General features: G+C 34.4%; 2 protein-coding genes across 2 annotated transcripts; both read left to right on the top strand.

Annotated features, from left to right (window-relative positions):
• Positions 1-5,210: 5,210 nt before the first annotated feature.
• LOC123917480 (plant intracellular Ras-group-related LRR protein 7) lies at positions 5,211-11,272 on the top strand. The gene is made up of 9 exons (XM_045969212.1): positions 5,211-5,578; positions 6,775-6,844; positions 7,016-7,062; positions 7,222-7,330; positions 7,424-7,509; positions 8,071-8,161; positions 8,754-8,839; positions 10,647-10,733; positions 10,842-11,272. The coding sequence occupies exons 1-9, from the start codon at positions 5,480-5,482 to the stop codon at positions 10,950-10,952; spliced, it is 786 nt and encodes a 261-aa protein (XP_045825168.1). The 5' UTR covers positions 5,211-5,479; the 3' UTR covers positions 10,953-11,272.
• A 3,831-nt stretch (positions 11,273-15,103) lies between these two features.
• On the top strand, positions 15,104-18,750 carry LOC123917469. The gene is made up of 3 exons (XM_045969197.1): positions 15,104-15,856; positions 16,730-16,889; positions 17,002-18,750. Exons 2-3 carry the CDS (start codon positions 16,736-16,738, stop codon positions 18,381-18,383), a joined length of 1,536 nt encoding a protein of 511 aa, XP_045825153.1. The 5' UTR covers positions 15,104-15,856; positions 16,730-16,735; the 3' UTR covers positions 18,384-18,750.
• Positions 18,751-19,462: the final 712 nt, after the last annotated feature.

Raw genomic sequence — 19,462 nt, 5'->3', positions numbered from 1 at the left:
TCAATGAACACAATCCAAAATAAGTGTGTAGTAATACCATAGAATTATTTTTATACATACCCAAATCTGAATCTGATGGATAACATAGATTTTTTTCCTCCTGTACCCCCACTTTTTAATTTTATTTCCGTAATACCCCCATTCTAAAAATAATTATGGTAATACCCCTGTTTGGGGACAAAACTACTGCGCAGCAGGCACCTGCACATGGCGGAATTGAGAGTCTCGCCATGTCAGTGTGTATGGCGGAAATGGCAGGCTAGCCATTGACTAAGGATGGCGGAATTGGGAGGCTAGCCATTGACAAAGGATGGCGGAATTGGGAGTGATGCCATTGACTGGCATCGATTTCAGTGCCTTGTCTTTTTTGTTTTTTTTTTCACGTTTTTTACGCCCAAAAATGGGCTTTTTTTTTTTTTTTTTTAAAAAATATAATTAATAAATTTAAACATTATTAATAAAAATTAAAATAAATATAATAATTGCGAAATATATTTTATTCGAGTAGTAGTAATAATACACACTAATACTACATGTGTCCACCGGTGCCACAAGGGGGACGATTACGAGGACGATTACGAGGACGAAGTCCAAGTCCAAATTGTTCTTCATCATCGGCGTCATTATCCTCCTGCACTCCAAAAAAAGATCTAGCTAAAGCTGTTGTTGCTGGAGAGGGGGGTTCAACCGGAATCGATGCAGAACCTTGACCTTGAGCCCACGTCGAGTTTAAATAATCGCCCGAAAGTTGTGTCCACGTATCCTGATGGTGAGGGGGTTGTTGGGTTTGTTGGGGTTGTGTAGAATCACCGGATTGGTATAGATTTCTGAAATTATCATTGAAACGTTGTGTTCCTGGTGATTCGAAGGTGTCGTGGTCGAAGGTGAAGAAATTCCGTGTTTGTGGGATTGGGGTCACAAAATCGGAATCACTAATTGACATCGACATCGGATGTTGGGTGAATGGTTGTTGTTGTGGGGTAGAGTTATGTTGTTGTTGTTGGCTAAAGGTAAATGATGGTGGGTCTGAGATATATGTATGTTGTTGTTGTTGGGTGAATAATGGTGGATCTGGGATATAGGTATGTTGTTGTTGGGTAAATGGTTGTGTGAAGATGGTTTCTTGTTCTTGTTGTTGGGTAAATGTGTGTGGGATATTTGTGTATTGTGGTGGCATCTCAGGACGTGGACGTGGGTCATTCAAATAACAATCCTCGGAGAAATATGGCATGTAGTCTCTTCGGTATTGAGTTAAATACTCGGTTGACTGCATCAGAGGTACAGTGTTGACCGGAACTCCTTGTAGAACACGAAGATGGCGAGTATCCCATTGTTGGATTTCAGCATTAAAGTGAGCGGCCCAATCATGAACATTTTTTCGCATGTCTATCTTGTGGTAATGTCTCATGATTTGTGCGCCGTCCGTTCCCGCATTAGTAAGTCCAAACTGTAACGGGACTCGGTTGGTTTGGTGAAACTCAACAATCCCAAAATTAATGACATATGTGGTTGCTGACCAACATGCCATGTCCGCTGGATACATCGTCTCTTCATTATCGTAAGGAGTCCAAATAAACTGGTAGATTAAAAAAAAAAAAAAGTTAGAGATTTTTTTAATAGTGTATGAATATAGTTTAGAAATAATTAAGAAATATAGAGTAGAATATATATTACATCATTGTCCCCCATATGATCGATCATGGTAGTAGCAGAATTGAAATTGTGGGTTGGATCGCCTTGATACCTTGTCCCGGCAGCAACCCACCTGAAATAAATGTTAATATTTATTTGTTTCCAAGAAGCACATATTCATATTTATTATTAATAAAATAATATATACTTACTTAAGGGCCAATGGCCTCTCGGCGGGTGGATTTGTGACTCTTTCACGTTGGAATAATCGGATGCGAGAATGTACCCATGCTTGAAGAAGTATGGTGCATCCGGAAATTGAGTTCACATTTTTTGATGCAGTGGCCGCATCACACAAGCCTCTATACAACGAGGCCAAACAAGCAGACCCCCAACTATACCTTCTTATCGTAGGTATATCTTCCAACAACGGCAAATACATAGTATGTATACGGTCGCCAGATTTGTCGGGATTAAAAATTTCCCAAGAAAGTAAAGGAGATACATCCTTAGATTTTGCATTATTTGTTCTTGGGTAGGATTTGGTGGCATCGCTCTAAGGTGTTGTTGTAGCCACGACGTCTTAACACAGAATCCATGTGAATTATCGGGAGCAGCGACTCCCAATAATCGGGGAAACTCTTCCCAAATGGAAACATTTCTTCCGGTAACTGCTTGTCCGGAAATTTGGAGATCCAGCAACATGTTGACATCTTGGAGAGTTATTGTGCACTCTCCGCTGGGTAGATGAAATGTGTGCATTTCTGGTCTCCATCGAATTAGCATAGCTGTGATTAAGTGCCAATCAACTTGACAATTTCGCATGCGTACGACATTAGAGTGGGTTGATAATCTCCCAAAAGAAAAATACAGCGGCTTTAGAGTGAGTTGATAATCTCCCAAAAGAAAAATGGACGCAAGCATACGATGGAGGTATTCGGTGGGGTCACATGACAAGTAATCTTGCCGAGGCAATGAACTCAGTTTTTAAGGATATCCGCGGCCTACCGATCACAGCTTTGGTCCAAGCAACCTACTATAGGCTGGCGAAACTCTTTGCAAAACGAGGAAAACAGTCGGCCGCTGTATTAGCTTCTGGTCAGCAATATACTGAAGCTTGCCAAGAAAAGATTTTAGATGCACTCGGTAAGTCAAACTCATGTATCGTCACTGAGTTTGATCGGCGAAATTATAGTTTCTCAGTGGAGGAAACTGAGGATCCCCATGAAGGCCGACCAAAGGATCATTTCTTGAATCTTACTCTTTAAAGCCGAAAGAGAACTCAATTTGTCAATCATTAATTTAAAATGTTTTTGGCAGCCTTCAAATTTCACAGAAAATAGAGGTGTTGATGATAAATAGGTGTCACAAACATTGGAAGAAGATGTCATCTTTTGTATAATAAAAAGTGAATGAGGAAAAATTCAAATGAAGAAGATGAAGTTAGTGTGTGAAAAATGAAAGTGTAAAGTGTGTATTTATATAAAATGGTATGAGAGTGTGGAAAATGGAAAAAAAAAAAAACAAAACTGGTATGCTGAGTGTTGGAAAGCGTAGTCAATGGCGTGCTTTTGTAGGTCGCCATCACCTGCAGATGGCAAGAGTTGCAGTTCCGCCATTCTGAGCACATGGCGTTCTTCCCAATTCCGCCATCCTTAGTCAATGGCTAGCCTGCCATTTCCGCCATCCACACTGACATGGCGAGACTCTCAATTCCGCCATGTGCAGGTGCCTGCTGCGCAGCAGTTTTGTCCCCAAACAGGGGTATTACCATAATTATTTTTAGAATGGGGGTATTACGGAAATAAAATTAAAAAGTGGGGGTACAGGAGGAAAAAAATCGATAACATAAGTCTTCTAGCTCATCATGTGATAAAGAATTTTGAGAAAATGTATCATCTGAATTTTTATTTAACAATATAAAGATTAGTAATGAGAGTAATAAATAAAATAAAACAAAAACTATTATGGTACATATATAATATGATAAGTATATTTAATAAAATGTATTGGAAATGGAATAAAAAATTTTATTTAAGGCACAAGGAAACAATGTGATGAAATTTTCATTTAAATCTATTTCTCGCATAGATATTTTCTAACTTTGTTTTGCATTAGTGTGTTACTACTACAGCTAATTTGGTGGAAAATTTAATTTGACAATGAAAAATTGGCAACATGAAAATGACGCTTAACATCGTTTTTTTAAGGATTAGATATATTTTTCTCCCGAGAGTCTGGAACTTCTAAGTTTAATTTTTACTTATTTGCTAGTTCATAAAAAATTTCCACACACGATTTTTATTTGGGTACCATGATATTGGACCAGAGTTTTCACCGCTGTAAGCAACAACTAATCTTTGTCTGAAAATCAGTGAGACACACAATGTGAGTTATTCTCTCCAAACCGAATTTTCTCCATACGTATAAGCTATAAATCGAACCTCTAACTACGTGCTTAAAGGGACCAAACTCTTACCACTTAGACCAATTCGTTGTTGGTTTCTACACACAATTTTAATCCCTTTTATTGAATAATAAATATGTAGTTTTTGAATTTGTTTTTTGCAAAAATGATTATATAATCATAAAAAAATCATATGCACAAAATGAGTTCAAAATTTTAATTACAACTCTAGATTTTCGTTTATGTTCTTTTAAATTGTTTACATTTAAAAAAATTCATATTTACTTCACATAATATGTCAAAAAATTCTAATGTTCTAAATATGTTTGTTCAAAACCATTTAAAATTAATTAAACAAATTTAATTTTAGCGTGGACTAAAAATTCCATGCAATTTTTTTAGGGTCTTGTTAACATGTGCCCTAAGGGCACATGTTAAGATATACCAAAATAGAAATTCAACATTTAATGATATAAGAAATTTAATGCTTCAAAAGTCAAAATACACAAATTAATATTTAATAATTTCTATTTTTGCTTCCTTAACATGTGCCTTAAGGGCACAAGTTAACATTCTCCATTTTTTTATAAGAACTAAAAAAACCATAAAAATTAAGGACTAGCATGTTGACAGGACCATAAATATACTTAATTAACTTTATTAAGTGGGTAGCTCAACTTGTTTTAGATACGGGTTAAAGAAGTTAACGCATAAAATAATCAAGGTTCAAGCGTTGGTAAAAGTTTTATTTTTGTTTTAAAAAAAAGTGTTGGTATAAAGAAAAAAAAATTAACATTAATAATTAATTTTAACTGTTTAAAAAATAATTTTAACAATGATTTGTGGGCAACTACCCTTCTAGTCTCTAGAAGCTTATATCGTAAAAGTCCGGGCCACCCACCTCAAGTATAGTATGCGGTTTGGCACCGGACATCCCGATCTTCTCTATCCCTATCTAATATTGTTCTTATTTTAATGAATGAAGTTTATTTTTCTGTCATTTTTAGATAAAGACAAAATCGTGATGATTAATGCTGAATTTGATAAGGAAGATCACAATTCGATCCTCACAACTATAATTAGAAGAGAGCTCGAACCACATAACTGATCTTCGAACCAGATTAAACCGGTGTAAATTAAAAAAAAAACTGATCTATAATGAAGAGATTTTGATTCCTTATCTGTAATAATCTTACAAAAACCGAAATAACAGAAAAGGAATCAAGATCCTCTCCATTAACGGAGAGGATCCCGAGACTCGTAGAAAACTACGTCATTAATGGTTGGAATCCCAAAAAGAACAAAGTGTTAAAACGCGGTTTCAGTTTCCCTGTTCTTTTGACTCTGACTCCCATTCACCTTCAAAACCAATAAACAAAACCTTCATTCATTCATTCATCATTTCTTCATTTTGTTATCGGAAACACCAAAAATCAAACAATGGGTTGCGTCGTTAGCAAAAACGCTGAGACCAAAGCCACTCGAACCTCTCGCTGGCGATCCACTGGCATTGTTGCTCTTCGCGATTCCAAATTGAAGGTAACAATTTCTAACTAACTTTATTTTCAATTCTAATTATTTGATTTTGCTATTTAGCTTCTTAGTTCTATATTTCATCTTCATTGATTGATGCATGTGGTAATACAAAAATGTTATTTGAACATCAATTTGACATTGGTTTGTTTCGATTGACTTATTTTTGAGTTTATGAAAAATTGATTATGTAAACGAAATTTTTTTTATGTTAATTTATAACTTCTCACTGACGAAAATTGTATCTTCGTAAGTTTTTTCATAAACAACCTCGACAAACTTATAATAATACATAAAAGTTTATTTATTTGCATAAGCTATATTTCATAAGCTAAAAAATAAGTCAATCCAAAGTCCTAACGGACTGTAAGAGTATGTTTGGATTGACTTATTTGAACTTATCTACTTGCATAAGTTTTGTCAGATTGTTTGGGAGAATTTATGAAAAAACTTATGATCATTTTCATAAGCCTTTTTCAGCTTATTTTCATGAGTTTTCTGATATACTCAGCTTATAAAAACAACTCATAGCATAAATAAAATTAATTTAACTTCATTTCATCTTTTGCTATAAAAATAGTTTGTGTAAGGTTATACGTAAGTGTTTATCATGATAAACGCTTGTGCTATAAACTGCAAATAAGTTGTTTATCCAAACAGGCCCTAAATGGTTAAGTCAGTCTTATAAGTAAATTTAATATGGGTAAAAGGTTGTGGAGGACATTTGATGGTAAAGGGCGCGGGGTTTAACCTGCAATACCTGTCCGCAATTAGTGTGTGTGTGTGAGTTTCATGTTCTCCGCAATTAGGGCGCGGGGTTTTATTATTATATGATGGTTTACGTGTTACACATACAATATGACGGTTTACGTGAAGGGAACACTAGTGTGCTCTTTAAATTGGAACCATGCTAGATTCGGCGAAAAATAATTACACCAACAGGGTGTGACACAATTGGAAGATAATCAAGGTTCCTTAAGCATGTTGTTAGAAGTTCCCTATTTTGTATGTATAGAAGAACATTTATTGGGCATGTTAGTCCCTTAAATAGATCTTTCATCTTTGTATCTTGAGGAAGTCCCAGACTCTTGGTCAGAGATATGTGCATTCATCCTGAAAAAACTAATCAATATTTGTATTTTATGTGTTTTTTTTATAGGGAAACATACTTATCTTGGTTTTTTCATTTCATTGTAAAACAGACTTTTCCAGATGAAATTCTTGATTTAGACCGATCCGTGCGTACTCTTGACTTAACACATAATCGAATAGGTAAGCAATTTTCCTTTCCTTTTTGATTTGCATTTTGGTTATGAAGCCTTGCTTTGAAGTAGTTGTAATAATTTTGACCTTAAAGAGAAGTGCCTTTCCTCTTAAAGGTTATCATTATTCTTATTGACGATGTTATTTTATCGCTAAATAAATTTATTTTCTTTACTGCAGTTGACATTCCCGTGGAAATTAGCAAATTGATTAATATGCAGCGCCTGGTAAGAACCTAACATTTGGATCTATACTTGCAGCATTTATTTCTTAAACACTAAGCATTTTATCGTATGCTGCTTTGCCAATTTTATCATTGATGTACTTAGTTTGTTAATGATCGATAAAAAATACTATTACGTACTGAAGTTGCATTCACATCACAGATATTAACGGAAAACCTCATTGATAGACTGCCAGTGAATTTGGGAAAACTCCAATCTCTTAAACTCGTGAATCTTGATGGAAATCGAATTACTTCCTTGCCCGATGAATGTAATTCTCTTCTTTAATCCAATAAGATACTGCTTTAATAAATGTTATTATCCCTCTTTTACGTAATAACTTACATTGTATTTTGTTTTTTAGTGGGCCAGTTAGTAAGGCTTGAACGCTTATCCATCTCAGGGAATTTGTTAACATCCTTGCCGGCAACTATTGGCAGTTTGAGAAACGTAAGTAATTATAATAATGGAACCTCAATATCATCCGACTTTTATACCACAGTTTGGAATTTTGAAGATTGCATGCATAATGCTTTGATGTGTGGGATATATGGGTACCATCACTGCATACTTGTAGGATTTCAAGGAGTCTGAGATCATCATTTTAACCACAGGCATTTAAGAAAGGAATCTTTCTCCATGCCATACATTTGAACAACACATCATTACTCAATTTAATGAGACACATATTTTGTCATGTCATATGTGTTGTGTAACCCTTTTTTTTCCTTCTAATTTTCCATGCTTGCTAGATAATATACTGTTTTCTGTTGACATGCTTACATTCTGAACAAAGGAATGTTTGAGGACACCCTTTTAGAACTCAAGATTATTTTAATTTCATTATTTTTCTTATTTTCAATGTTATATAAACAATGGATCTATGCTATAGAGATATATGAGTTGCATTGACATGAGGCTTGGATCATAACCTTGCAGTCATAATTTATGATCCGAGTGTGCCGTCTTCAAAGTTGATAATACAGCTGATAACCTTGTTTGATAATGCAGCTATTGATTTTAAATGTCTCAAATAACAAGTTACAGTCTCTTCCAGAATCTATTGGGAGTTGCTTCTCTTTGGAAGAATTACAAGCCAATGGTATGTTTCTGATTGACGGTTTGGCACAATTTCTTCATTCCTGCATTGCATGGGCATAATAATGCATGTCTATTATCCATTATGCTCTTCTTTTGTCAGAAGTGGAAAGAGATTGGAGAGATTTTACCAAATTGATGTGTTATTTATTTAATTTAACTGGATTGGGTTGATTGTTAGCCCGAGGAGGAGAATCTACCCTTCTGTTATCTTTATTCTTCTTCCATTGGAAGTTTTTGTTTTAGGGAAGATATAAATTCAAGATTAGATTGTTTTAAGACTCTAAGTTCGAGATTACTTTTTTCTAAATTCAGACTAAGGTGTTTACATTTTCTTATGCTTTCTAGTTACTTGGTCTAGTTTAATTTAATCAAAACTTGCTATTTGGTTATAATTTAAGCAAACTACAATATTTTGGGTTGAAGAATGATTATGGTGATATACCACAATACCAATTATCTTGTGATTGAGTGATTGACACCATTTCTATGATTGTCAAATCTGTATATTTGGAACATCTTTCACCATCTTGTTATTTGGCTTTATGCTTTGTTTCTGAATGAACCTAATTTTAGACTTTTTGCAAACATTTCAGATAATCTTATTGAAGATCTTCCTTCTTCAGTGTGCAATCTCTCTCACTTGAAGTCACTGTGCTTAGACAACAATAATGTGAAGCAGGTATTATTTTGTTGTTTTAAAGCCTTGGTGATGCGCTGGACTTGATTGAACGTTACATGATTGTTTTATTGTTCTGTTTTATTCATTTTTATTTATTTATTTATTTATTTAGTGATTGCTTTTTGAATCTCCATTATGTTGTAAAAATGATTTATCGACCATTTCCGAGGACTATCCAACTGCAATGTAAAACCATATATTGACTGAACATTGATTTGTCGAATTATAGGGTTTAGTCTTTAAGTATAGAGGGCGGAAATGGAACATTCAGAATAATAAATTTATATTGATATTAATGTGAACAATATGCTACAAAAGGAAATGGCCAGACTATATCTTGGATAAGAGCTAGGGTTAGACTGCATCTAGGGGATAGAGATCCTCTTCATTTCTTAAAGGAAATGGACATCTTTCTTACATCTGGGGGATAGGACCAAATTGCATCTGGGAGAATAGGAGCCTAATTTTTGGCGAAGTCGAAATTACACCTAAAGATCTGGGGCAAAAGGCAACAAAAGTTGCTTGAACGAGAGGAGACGACAGTGCAATGAACTAATCTAGGCTTTTGAGATAGGTTGTGGAAGCGGTAGGTAAATAAAACCCATTGAGAAAGATAGGGTGGCTGACGAGAAGGAAAGAATCACTATCATGGATATAATGATAATAGTACTATAGTAGTTTTCAGATTTTAAGAAACTTGACAGTAAAATAGTGATAAGAAAGTTCATGAAAAATGGTATCACTTTATTCCTTGAATTTTTTTGGAACATAACCATAACAAGTGCAGAAAATTTGCAAGTTTACTCCAAATTTACCTACCTCAGTTCATCTGGTGGAACTGATTGTCACTGTTATATAGAAGTTTGTCTTGTCAAGTTTTTAGCATTTTATAAAATTCCCAGACTTGATAATTGATTGCAAATTATTTGATTACTATTTCTGTAATATGCTATACCAAGTTAACTTCCCTCACTAAGAGTTATATGCTATACCTGTTTCTTTCTACATTAATTTGCTCCATACAAGAGGAATGCATATAGTTTTCATAACCGAAGAACAAAGCTGACGTGGCTTAACCCACTTGGGGTTGGTCTAGTGGTGTTGGCTTGGGTCCTTGGAGTATGCTCCTCTCAAGGTCTCAGGTTCGATTCCCCTGGTGCCAATTTCGGTGGGCTAAGTCCATACGGAGCAAAAAAAACTCTGGCTTTAAATGGGGCTCCCGCAAGTGGGCAGTGGGATTGGTCCCCTTGGATTAGTCGGTCCTAAGGCCGGATACCAAGTTTTCAAAAAAAAAAAAAAAAGCTAACGTGGCTTGAGTATTATTAGGAATATCAAGTTTTATTCTTACGACATGTATGGATGGTTATTTACTACCATCATTTGTAAGAGTTGCTTGAGTGGTGTAGTGTAGCAATTGCTGAATCAATATTTTCAATTGTAGTAATTCTTTTTTAATTTTTTTAATCACTGTGTCTTGTGAATTATGAATTTGTCCATCAATTTTGTATTGTCATGCAATATTTATGTATTTTTGTCTGGTCTGGTAATCCATCTTAGTTTAACTTGTTGGTTGCTTACAGAATATTTAACGTATGGTTATTTTGGTTTGCTTTATTATTAATGATGATTACTAAGTGAGATATGTTGATTGTTGAATACTTTATATGCACATAGTATTAAATAAGGCTTAGATACTATGTTAGATGCTTTTAATAATTTATTTGCATTGAGTAAACTCTTAGGGTTTTACCAACCCAAGATTCTACGAGTTTATGTTATCTTGAATATCTGGTTTCCTTTTGGGCAGATACCTCTGAATCTTTTGAAAGATTGCAAAGCTCTTCAGAACATATCGCTGCATGGTAATCCTATATCAATGGATCAATTTCAACAGGTATGCTCATGTTCCCAATTTTTTTCTTCTTTTACTTGTCTATTTTTCTGCTAGATCGATAGAACTGTTCGACTTTCAATGCGATTAAAATATTTGTGAATGATCCAGATGGATGGGTTTCAAGAGTTTGAAGAAAGAAGGAAAAAGAAATTTGACAAACAAATTGATTCAAATGTGATGATTGGTTCCAAAGGTCTCGATGAGGGTGTCGATCTATGAAATCATTTCAGGCTTTTTGGGACAACTTGCGAACATATGATTTTCAGTTGTACATTTTGATGAACTTTGGTTGTGGCATTGTACATTTTGCCTGCAAATATGTTAGATTATAGATGGAATCAATGGTCCAGCAATAGTCTAAAGATTTCATATACATGATTTGATGACATTTTGTTAACATTGAAAAGGGGGTTATATATATTGGCAGCTGTAAATTAAGACTGTTTTTGATGTAATATGGAAGGCACTACATTCTTTACTCTCTTAATTATATTAAGTATAATAGAATGCCAATGACTGTATTGCGTTCCTTTGTTTCATTCCCCTATCATGTTACCTTGTTTGCCTGCAAATAATATATGTCGGCTTTAACGAAACAAATGTCACTACTACTAGGATTGGTTCCCTCAGATTAGTCGGATCTTGGCCTGGATACCGAGTTTGTTTTTTTTTTGTTTTTTTTTTATAAAAAAACTACTAGTAGGATTATATATTGTTCAAGTGAATGAATGAAGTAGTGATCTTCTATGGAAGTTAATTAGACAAATGAAGAGTAAATATAGTCATGTATTTATCTTTGAATTCATAATAATCCGGGAAGTCGTCAAAAACTAAATGTGAGTGGTTATTTAAGTGGAGATATAAATTATGGTTTACCTTAGGGTTTATTCTCTGGCATTAGTGAAAGCTTTCATTTCTTTCAAGGATTCTAAATGATTATGGCTTATGCTATTTCATATTTATGATTTAAGGAAAATAATCTGAAGTGAGGATTTAGAAAGCAATCATCAAATGGCAAATTTAATGAGTTATGTTTTGTGAGAGATGTCATCATTAATTTACAATGATGAAATCTCTCGCATAACTTCCTCCCGTTCTTCATATTGAATTTCACCTTGAAAGAATTCAAATCTCTTGAGTGACTGATGACTTTGAGACCTAAAATTCCTTTGAAACCAAAGACACATTTTGCTGGGTTCAAATGCATGGTGGATTTCTTATGTTATGCACAAACTAAAAGGTGATGCTTTTTGTTTATGACTTGCATATGATGACTTATGAGAATCAATGACCCTCAAGAAGATACAGGGTTTTGCATAAGTAGTCAAATATATAGAATCTCCATATTGCTTCTGAGTAACTGTACCATTGGTGAGCACCTTTTCTCCTAGTCTTACGGAAGCATGGAGTTTTTTTAAGATGTTCCCGTTTAGGTTGGTTTAAGTTTTACCATGTTCCTCAAGCGGTGCATCATAGTCATATGTTGTACGTAATGATATATGGACCGCCCACAGTTCGTCCGAAATTTGTTCCCTCATGATACATGTAACTAGTTTGGAGGACACAATGTCACAACCTTTGTTGCGAAAATTTCCATTTCCTCTTTAAAAACTGCATTTAATAGGTTATTGAGATCCAATAAAATTAACGGTTTATGCATTTTTATTTGAACACCGTTAATTTTGATCGTTGTTAACAATATACAGTCTAGACCTTGGTTGCCCGCAAGAAAAATATACACTCTACACCTTGGTTGCCCGCAAGAAATTGATAATCAATAAAGTATCAAATTCAACAGTATATCTTGCATTAATTTATTTCACTATGTAATGTAAGGATGACAACTCACATGCAAGTTGCAAGTTGGAACACTTCTATGTTGAAAGATGATCCACTACAGTCACTGAAAAGCTTGCCAAATCTGCTGAAACTTTGTTTGTGGGACAATTGCTATGATGGTGAAACTTTGCATTTTCAAAATGGAGGGTTTCAAAAGTTGATGACACTGAATCTCAGTCGATTCAATAGAGTAAATTTTGTTGTTAGACGATGAAACTTTGCTCGCTGTTGAACATCTTACACTGGAAAAAATCCCCCAACTGAAGAAGGTACCCTCTGGCATCAAGCCCATGCATAAATTCAAAGATATATACTACATTACTGATATGCCAGCTGAATTTGTTGAAAGCATTGATTGTGACAAAGGGAAAGGCTACTCGATTATCAAGCATGTTCCTTGTGTATTCATTCATCACTGGTATGGCCCAAACTTGTACGATTATGACATTCAAACTATTAAATCTTCCTCCGAGGACTCATTAGCAAATTGAGAATGCTTCAAAATATAAAGATATCTTTCCTCTTATCATGCAATGTTTCTCTTATTTATCTTTACAATACCCGACTTTTCATTCTATTATCTATCTAATTCGGGTTCTCCGGAATATGGCTCAAAGATGATGTATTTCGATAGCCTGTTTCCCGAGAGGTCACTTGGTTGAGGATTTGTTCTTTAACCTTGAGGTACTCGGCACCAAGATGATGTATTTCGATATATGGTGCTTCAAATCAAAATAAAGTATTTCCTTCTCACCTGCAATAATCAAGAAAAGTGTGGATTATTCCAGTCACTAGTACAATGTGAAGTTGATCTACAACAAGATGGAAAGTACAATGTGCCTGCTTGGTCAGTGTTTATTCTCCAAGATTGCAACAAGGAAGTTATCAACACTGCATATGTGGATTCACAAACAAACATTTATGTTAAGAAACTAGCTACAAACTTTTGGAGCAAAAGAGTGTTACCATTGATGCTAGTGATTACCTGTGGTACATGACTAAAGTTTTCATCAATGATACAATACAACCACTTGGCTATATGCAACTTTGCACAACATGTCATGTTCTTCATGGCTATGTTAATGAACAATATATTGGCACGCAATGGGGGCACAAGACCAATGACTTGGTACAAGACCACTTTCAATAGCCAATAACACATATAGAGCATAGTTGCATATCTTCTTTGTAGGAGTGTTATTAGATGTTTGTATAAATCAATCAAGCTCTATTCATATACTTGTATACAAAATATCTCTCCTTAATCTCTGTATTTGTGTTTATGACCACTATGGTTTAACTTCACCCATTGCTTCAAGTAGAAGTTGAATGTCTTGGTAAAGAATATATTTTAGTTTATAAGAAAAGACTTTTAAAATTGTCAACACAATTGAAATCTTTTTTCTTATTGCCTTATTTCCTTTTTAATGAGTGTAGTTTCTCCTATGAGTATAATCAGTTGGTATAAGAGACATCACTATATTTTTTGTTATAAAGAGGGCTTAGAGCCCCAATTGAGGTCTCGCTACTGACACTTGAACAACTTTCAAAGTCTCGTTGCTTCGGTGAATCACTTGAGCCCTAATACATTTTCGTGCTGTCGAAAAAAAATAGTAGGATGATATAGGAGCATACCACAATACCAAGTTTTTTTTGAAAAAAAAGTCTTCCAGTTCAAGTTAGATTCTAATTGCAAGAAGGAGCAACTGAACTCCGATTGTGATGACGACTGTCCAATAAGAATGGAGAATACGATAAGAATGGAAAGCGATAACGACGGATAGTTAGTTGGATCCCAAGGTCGCTTAAGAGCATCTTCTTGCAACTTAACTCTACTGACGTGTAATAATTTTTTTAAAATTCTCTATTTTTAATTTTTTTTTACATTTATATTTACAATTTATAAGCTAACTTATTCGCTATACGATAAAAGCTAGCTCATACTCATCCTCCATAAACTAACATATCATCTATCCGCCATTTTTTATCAAACAAAGTATTACTTTAGAGTATAAAATCAGTAATATTAGCCATTAATTAATAAATTAAAAATATATTATAAGTACATCATAACAAATAATGAAGTTCCGTAAAAAAAAAAATAATGAAGTTGTTAAATTTAATTTAATTTTTTTTATTAACCACCTGATTCCTAGGGAAAGGGGCAAAATTAGGAAAACTTGACCTCAGAGATCGAATTCGGGATTCACTTGAACGATTTGTCATAAGATTTGTCATAAGGAAATTCATGAGACAAATATTTTGATTAAAAATTGGTATTTTAACGTTACAAGCATTAAATTTTTTATATTATTAAATATATATTTTTTATATTCAAATATCTTAACATGAACACCTATTAACATGATAAAAAAAATGATCAAAAAAAAATGATGTACAAAAAAAATATGATCTCCAAAAAAGATTACCATAAGAATTTAAACCCATTAACAAATTGCCACGTGTGAAGACACGCTAATGAGTAATGAAAATCATGATTCAGAATCTACGCACAACCTCGTTCCCACACTGTCCCATATATACCGCACTCACATCTCATTCTTTTCCCTTCATAAATCATAATCATATCTCTCTCTCTCTCTCTCTCAATCACAACAAACAACTCAATACGCTGTCGTTTTATTTTTTTTCTCTCACCAACCCTAAATATAAAAATAAAATCACCTAACCCTAGTTTTTTCCCCTTTCTTCCACCGCCGCGTTTTCAGATCTCGATTCCTTTTTTTCTTTCTTCAATTTCACCTTCAATTTCTTCTCCATCTCTTCGATCGATTTAACCCTCTTATAGATCGTGCTTTTCTCTTTTGATTCATCCCAATTTTGTCTTTATCGATTTACGTTCTCGGTTTTTAGGGTTTCCGTGTCGGATCTTCTCGATCAGTTTTTACGATTGGGATCTCGGAACAAGGGATTGAATTTATCTTTGTTTGATTTGGGTTATTTCTTTTGTTCGTATCGTTGTTTTGTCTCCGATTTTGGGAAAATTCAACGGGTTTAATTTTTGTTCATTCGTTATAAAAATTGTTTTGGGGTTGTTCGATCTCGGTTCGATTCGTTCTAATTGTTGGTCAATTGCACGTTGTTGGGTCGTAATTTTTCGATTTGAAAAAAATTAGGGTTAGGGTTTCCTGAATTTGGGGCTTTTCTTGTTTTATTGAAATTAATTGGGGAAAGTTCAATTCCTTTGAGTAATTAGGATTCTCCTGCTTCATTTCTTCCAAATTCAGCAATTTGCCATTAATTTGACAGAGACTGGTTTTAAGGTATATTAAAAAGATTATTTTTGTTATTATTTTAATTATTATTGTAATTAATGACCATATTTGTTTTTTGTGGGTTATTTTTATTATTTAAATTTAAATATTTTCCAGTTAAAGTTTTATCACTGATGTGGCATGTTTCTCTTTTGTGTAATTAATGTGAAGTTACTGCACTGTCCTTATATAGTGCTTCATTGAGTAGGCCCACTCCTTTTTTATGATGATACTATATGATATGATATTAAAGTTTAAATGTCAGAGTTCGGTGTTAATTTAATTGAACATATTCAGAAGTCAAAACATGTGGTCAAAACATTTGTTCAAGTATTAACTACTTTTAAGGATGTTTTGCCTGTTCCTGATTTGTTTACAGCCAATGTTGTTGATAAACAAGTGTTTTTCATACAACAAGTAACTGTTTGGACACACATTTTGAGGTTGTGACTTGTGGGCTCATGCACAACTAACACTTCCTTTTATATGTATAGACAATGAAGGTCAACCTAAGTATGCTAGAACTAAACTGATGTATAAAGTTTCCAATTGTTTGTCTTTTGTTAACCGAAGATGTTGGAGCTTATCGATTCGTGTTTTTTCCTATTTCGAAGCATTGAGTATTTGTTACATAACTATAGCTATTTGAAGAGTAAGGGACAATACTCAATAATAGTCAAAATAGGAAAACAATAATTTCAGTTGATACAAGACAAATGCCTTTATATTACAAGTTCCATTCGTCATTCAAAATGATTTCTGTCGTTGTTGTTGAGCTATCCTATTGGTTGTTTTAATGTATGAGTTCTAAATTATTACTTCGTGGCTTGTCGTATGTTGCAAGCTTGTTGTCTAAATTCTTTATTGAATCCTTTCTTGCAGGCAACCATGGTGCAGAAACGTCCTTTTGATGCTGCCGAGGAGATGCTTGAGGTGTCCTTCAAACACCCTAAACATGCAGGCTCTGGCGATCTTCTTATGCCATTATCAGAATCTGTTGTTCCCGATGATGATTGCTACACCCATTTGCCTAAAACTTCAGGTGGGAGTTTAGTTTTTTAATCTTGTGCAATTTGAAAAATATACATTTCAAGGAGTTTCAAGTTTGTGATAAATTGTACTTATATTGAGCTTGTCTACATTGTAATTCATAGAGGAAGGATATGCAAGAGGTAATAGCGATTGTAATGAAAAGCTTGCTGGTGAAAGTTGTGATGGACTTCCTAGAGGGGCTGGGAACTCTGAACCAAGCTTTCCCGCATCTTCTTGGGCCACCAGTCGCCCTACTGAAGAAGATCACCAATCAGAACAACCTATACATCTTCCTCTTTTTCCTGAGTACTTCAGTCCAGAACGGCCAATATATTTCAGTCCAGAACGACCCGTAAGGACATTTACTCGCTATGAGGACCTCTATTCCATACTTTTGGAAGCCTCTCCTCGCAAGCCTGTATCAGTTGGAGCTGATCATCAAGCTGATGTTCCCCCATGGGGGTTTTCTGGTACTACTGCTTGGGATGGGGATGAAGCTGAAAAGAGATTGATGGGGACCTGTATAATCCCTATGCCTAATATGGAGTTATCTACCATTGATGATGAAGTTGGAAAGGGAAGAACTGATTGTATCTGTGAAGACAGGGGTTCTATGAGATGTGTAAGACAACATATAATGGAGGAAAGAAAGAAATTATTAAAAACCTTTGGGATTGAGAAATTCATTGGATTGGGGTTTGCTGGCATGGGAGAACAAGTGGCTGAAAAGTGGACTCCAGAGGATGAACATCTATTTCACAAGGTTATCTTCAATAATCCAGCATCCCTCAACAAGAATTTCTGGAACTATCTTTCCATTGTTTTTCCCTCTCGAAGCAAAAAGGAGATTGTGAGTTACTACTTTAATGTCTTCATGCTACGAAAGCGGGCAGAGCAGAACAGAAACCATTTAAATGCTGATAGTGATAATGATGAATGGCAAGGTAGTGACGACAATGAAATTGCTACCCATGATGAAGATGAGGATTCTGTTGCTGAATATCCCATCTATCAAGATGATACTAACTGCAATGATAATCATATGGAGGATTATGATGACGAGTTTGCTGAAGATGAAACTTGCACTGTTAATGGAATTGTAGATCATACCAATAGGAACATTGATGATGATTCTAAGTATGATCATGTAGACATGCATCACTCTAGTGATTCCTCCCCTCCTCTGAATCAACCCCAGGATCAATCTGTTTGGCAGGAATCATGTGATGAAAAAGTGAAACATGATCCATACACATCACATGACATGGGAGTTGCTTCAAGGGAGATCAAGGTGAAGAGTGGGAATGGTGATAATTGGTGCAGTAACTATAATGGATTAAGCAATGGTTACAGCCAAGGGTATGTGTTGGAGCCTTGTGATGCACCAGGGTGGGATTCAGGCTTTGTTTCATGCTCTAAAAATAAGATGGACTTTTTACCAACATGTAGCATGATAGAAGAGGTTTTTGGGGATGGAAGAAGACAAGACATGAGAAGAGCTTGAGCAACTTGGCTGGTTTTTTCATGGATTGAATTTCAGTTAGCATCATCCTTGCTAAGGCCTTGAAGGGTGAATGAGTTTTTTTCATATTTTCTTTTGTACATTTGACATAAGGTTGGAAGAGTAACCTTCATTGTAAAATAGTGTTTTGGAAGGTGATTTCGTTTGAGTTATGTCCACATTTATTTTTCTCAAGTTCTTTTGGAATTGTAAAATTTCTTATTCCTTAATTTATGATTAGTTTTCCCCATTGATTGGGGTGGATTTAAGATTAGAGGGGAGATTATCATGGTTGATGCAATAGAAACCATTTTATGATGTAATTTGTCATTATTTGATCCCTAATGAAAATTGAAAATTCTTACTCGAATAGTATTTGCATTTGTCCATTTATAGTTGGAACTTAGTTGAACTTGAACAGCAATGGATGATAGAAAATCTTGACCCAAATTCATCTAAGTATCAAATTACTAGAACCATGGGAAACATATTACTATGCTTTAGGAATCATATAGTTGAAAAAGTTCTGTCTTCAATAAGGGAATACCGAATTCATCTAAGTATCAAATTTATTGTGATATACAAATTAGTTAACTGTGTATTCACAAAAACTAAATTACATTTGCCATATACTCCCTGCATCACCATTTATAAGTACTACCACAGTGAAGTTGTTATTTGCAACACTTAAATGCTATGGTGCGATAATACACACGTGTAATTCTTTTTTATACCTAACAAATTAAAAAGAAATAAAAGAAGCACATCATTAGTGATAGAAAGTCTAGAATAATAACGGCCAAAGAGTGGAATCTTTCAGTTGAAGAGTGTTTGTGAAAAATTGCACTAATTAACTACCAAGGTGAAAAAGAAATGTTAAGAATAGGGATAAATTGTAGATTAGTGTTTGAAATTATATCGACACGTAATGAATCAGTCCAAATAGTAAATTTTTTAGTTTTTAAATAATTGGTTGTTATTTATAATACGATAATTTAAAAAGAAATTTTGAATTGTATATGAGTTACATTGTCATGTATAAATTAATGAATAATGTTAAATTGTTAATTAAGAATACGCTC

The sequence above is a fragment of the Trifolium pratense genome, linkage group LG3 (genome assembly GCF_020283565.1).
Source record: "Trifolium pratense cultivar HEN17-A07 linkage group LG3, ARS_RC_1.1, whole genome shotgun sequence".
Lineage (NCBI taxonomy): Eukaryota > Viridiplantae > Streptophyta > Magnoliopsida > Fabales > Fabaceae > Trifolium > Trifolium pratense.
Note: the sequence above shows the minus strand (reverse complement) of the source record. Positions and strands in the feature narration are given on the sequence as shown.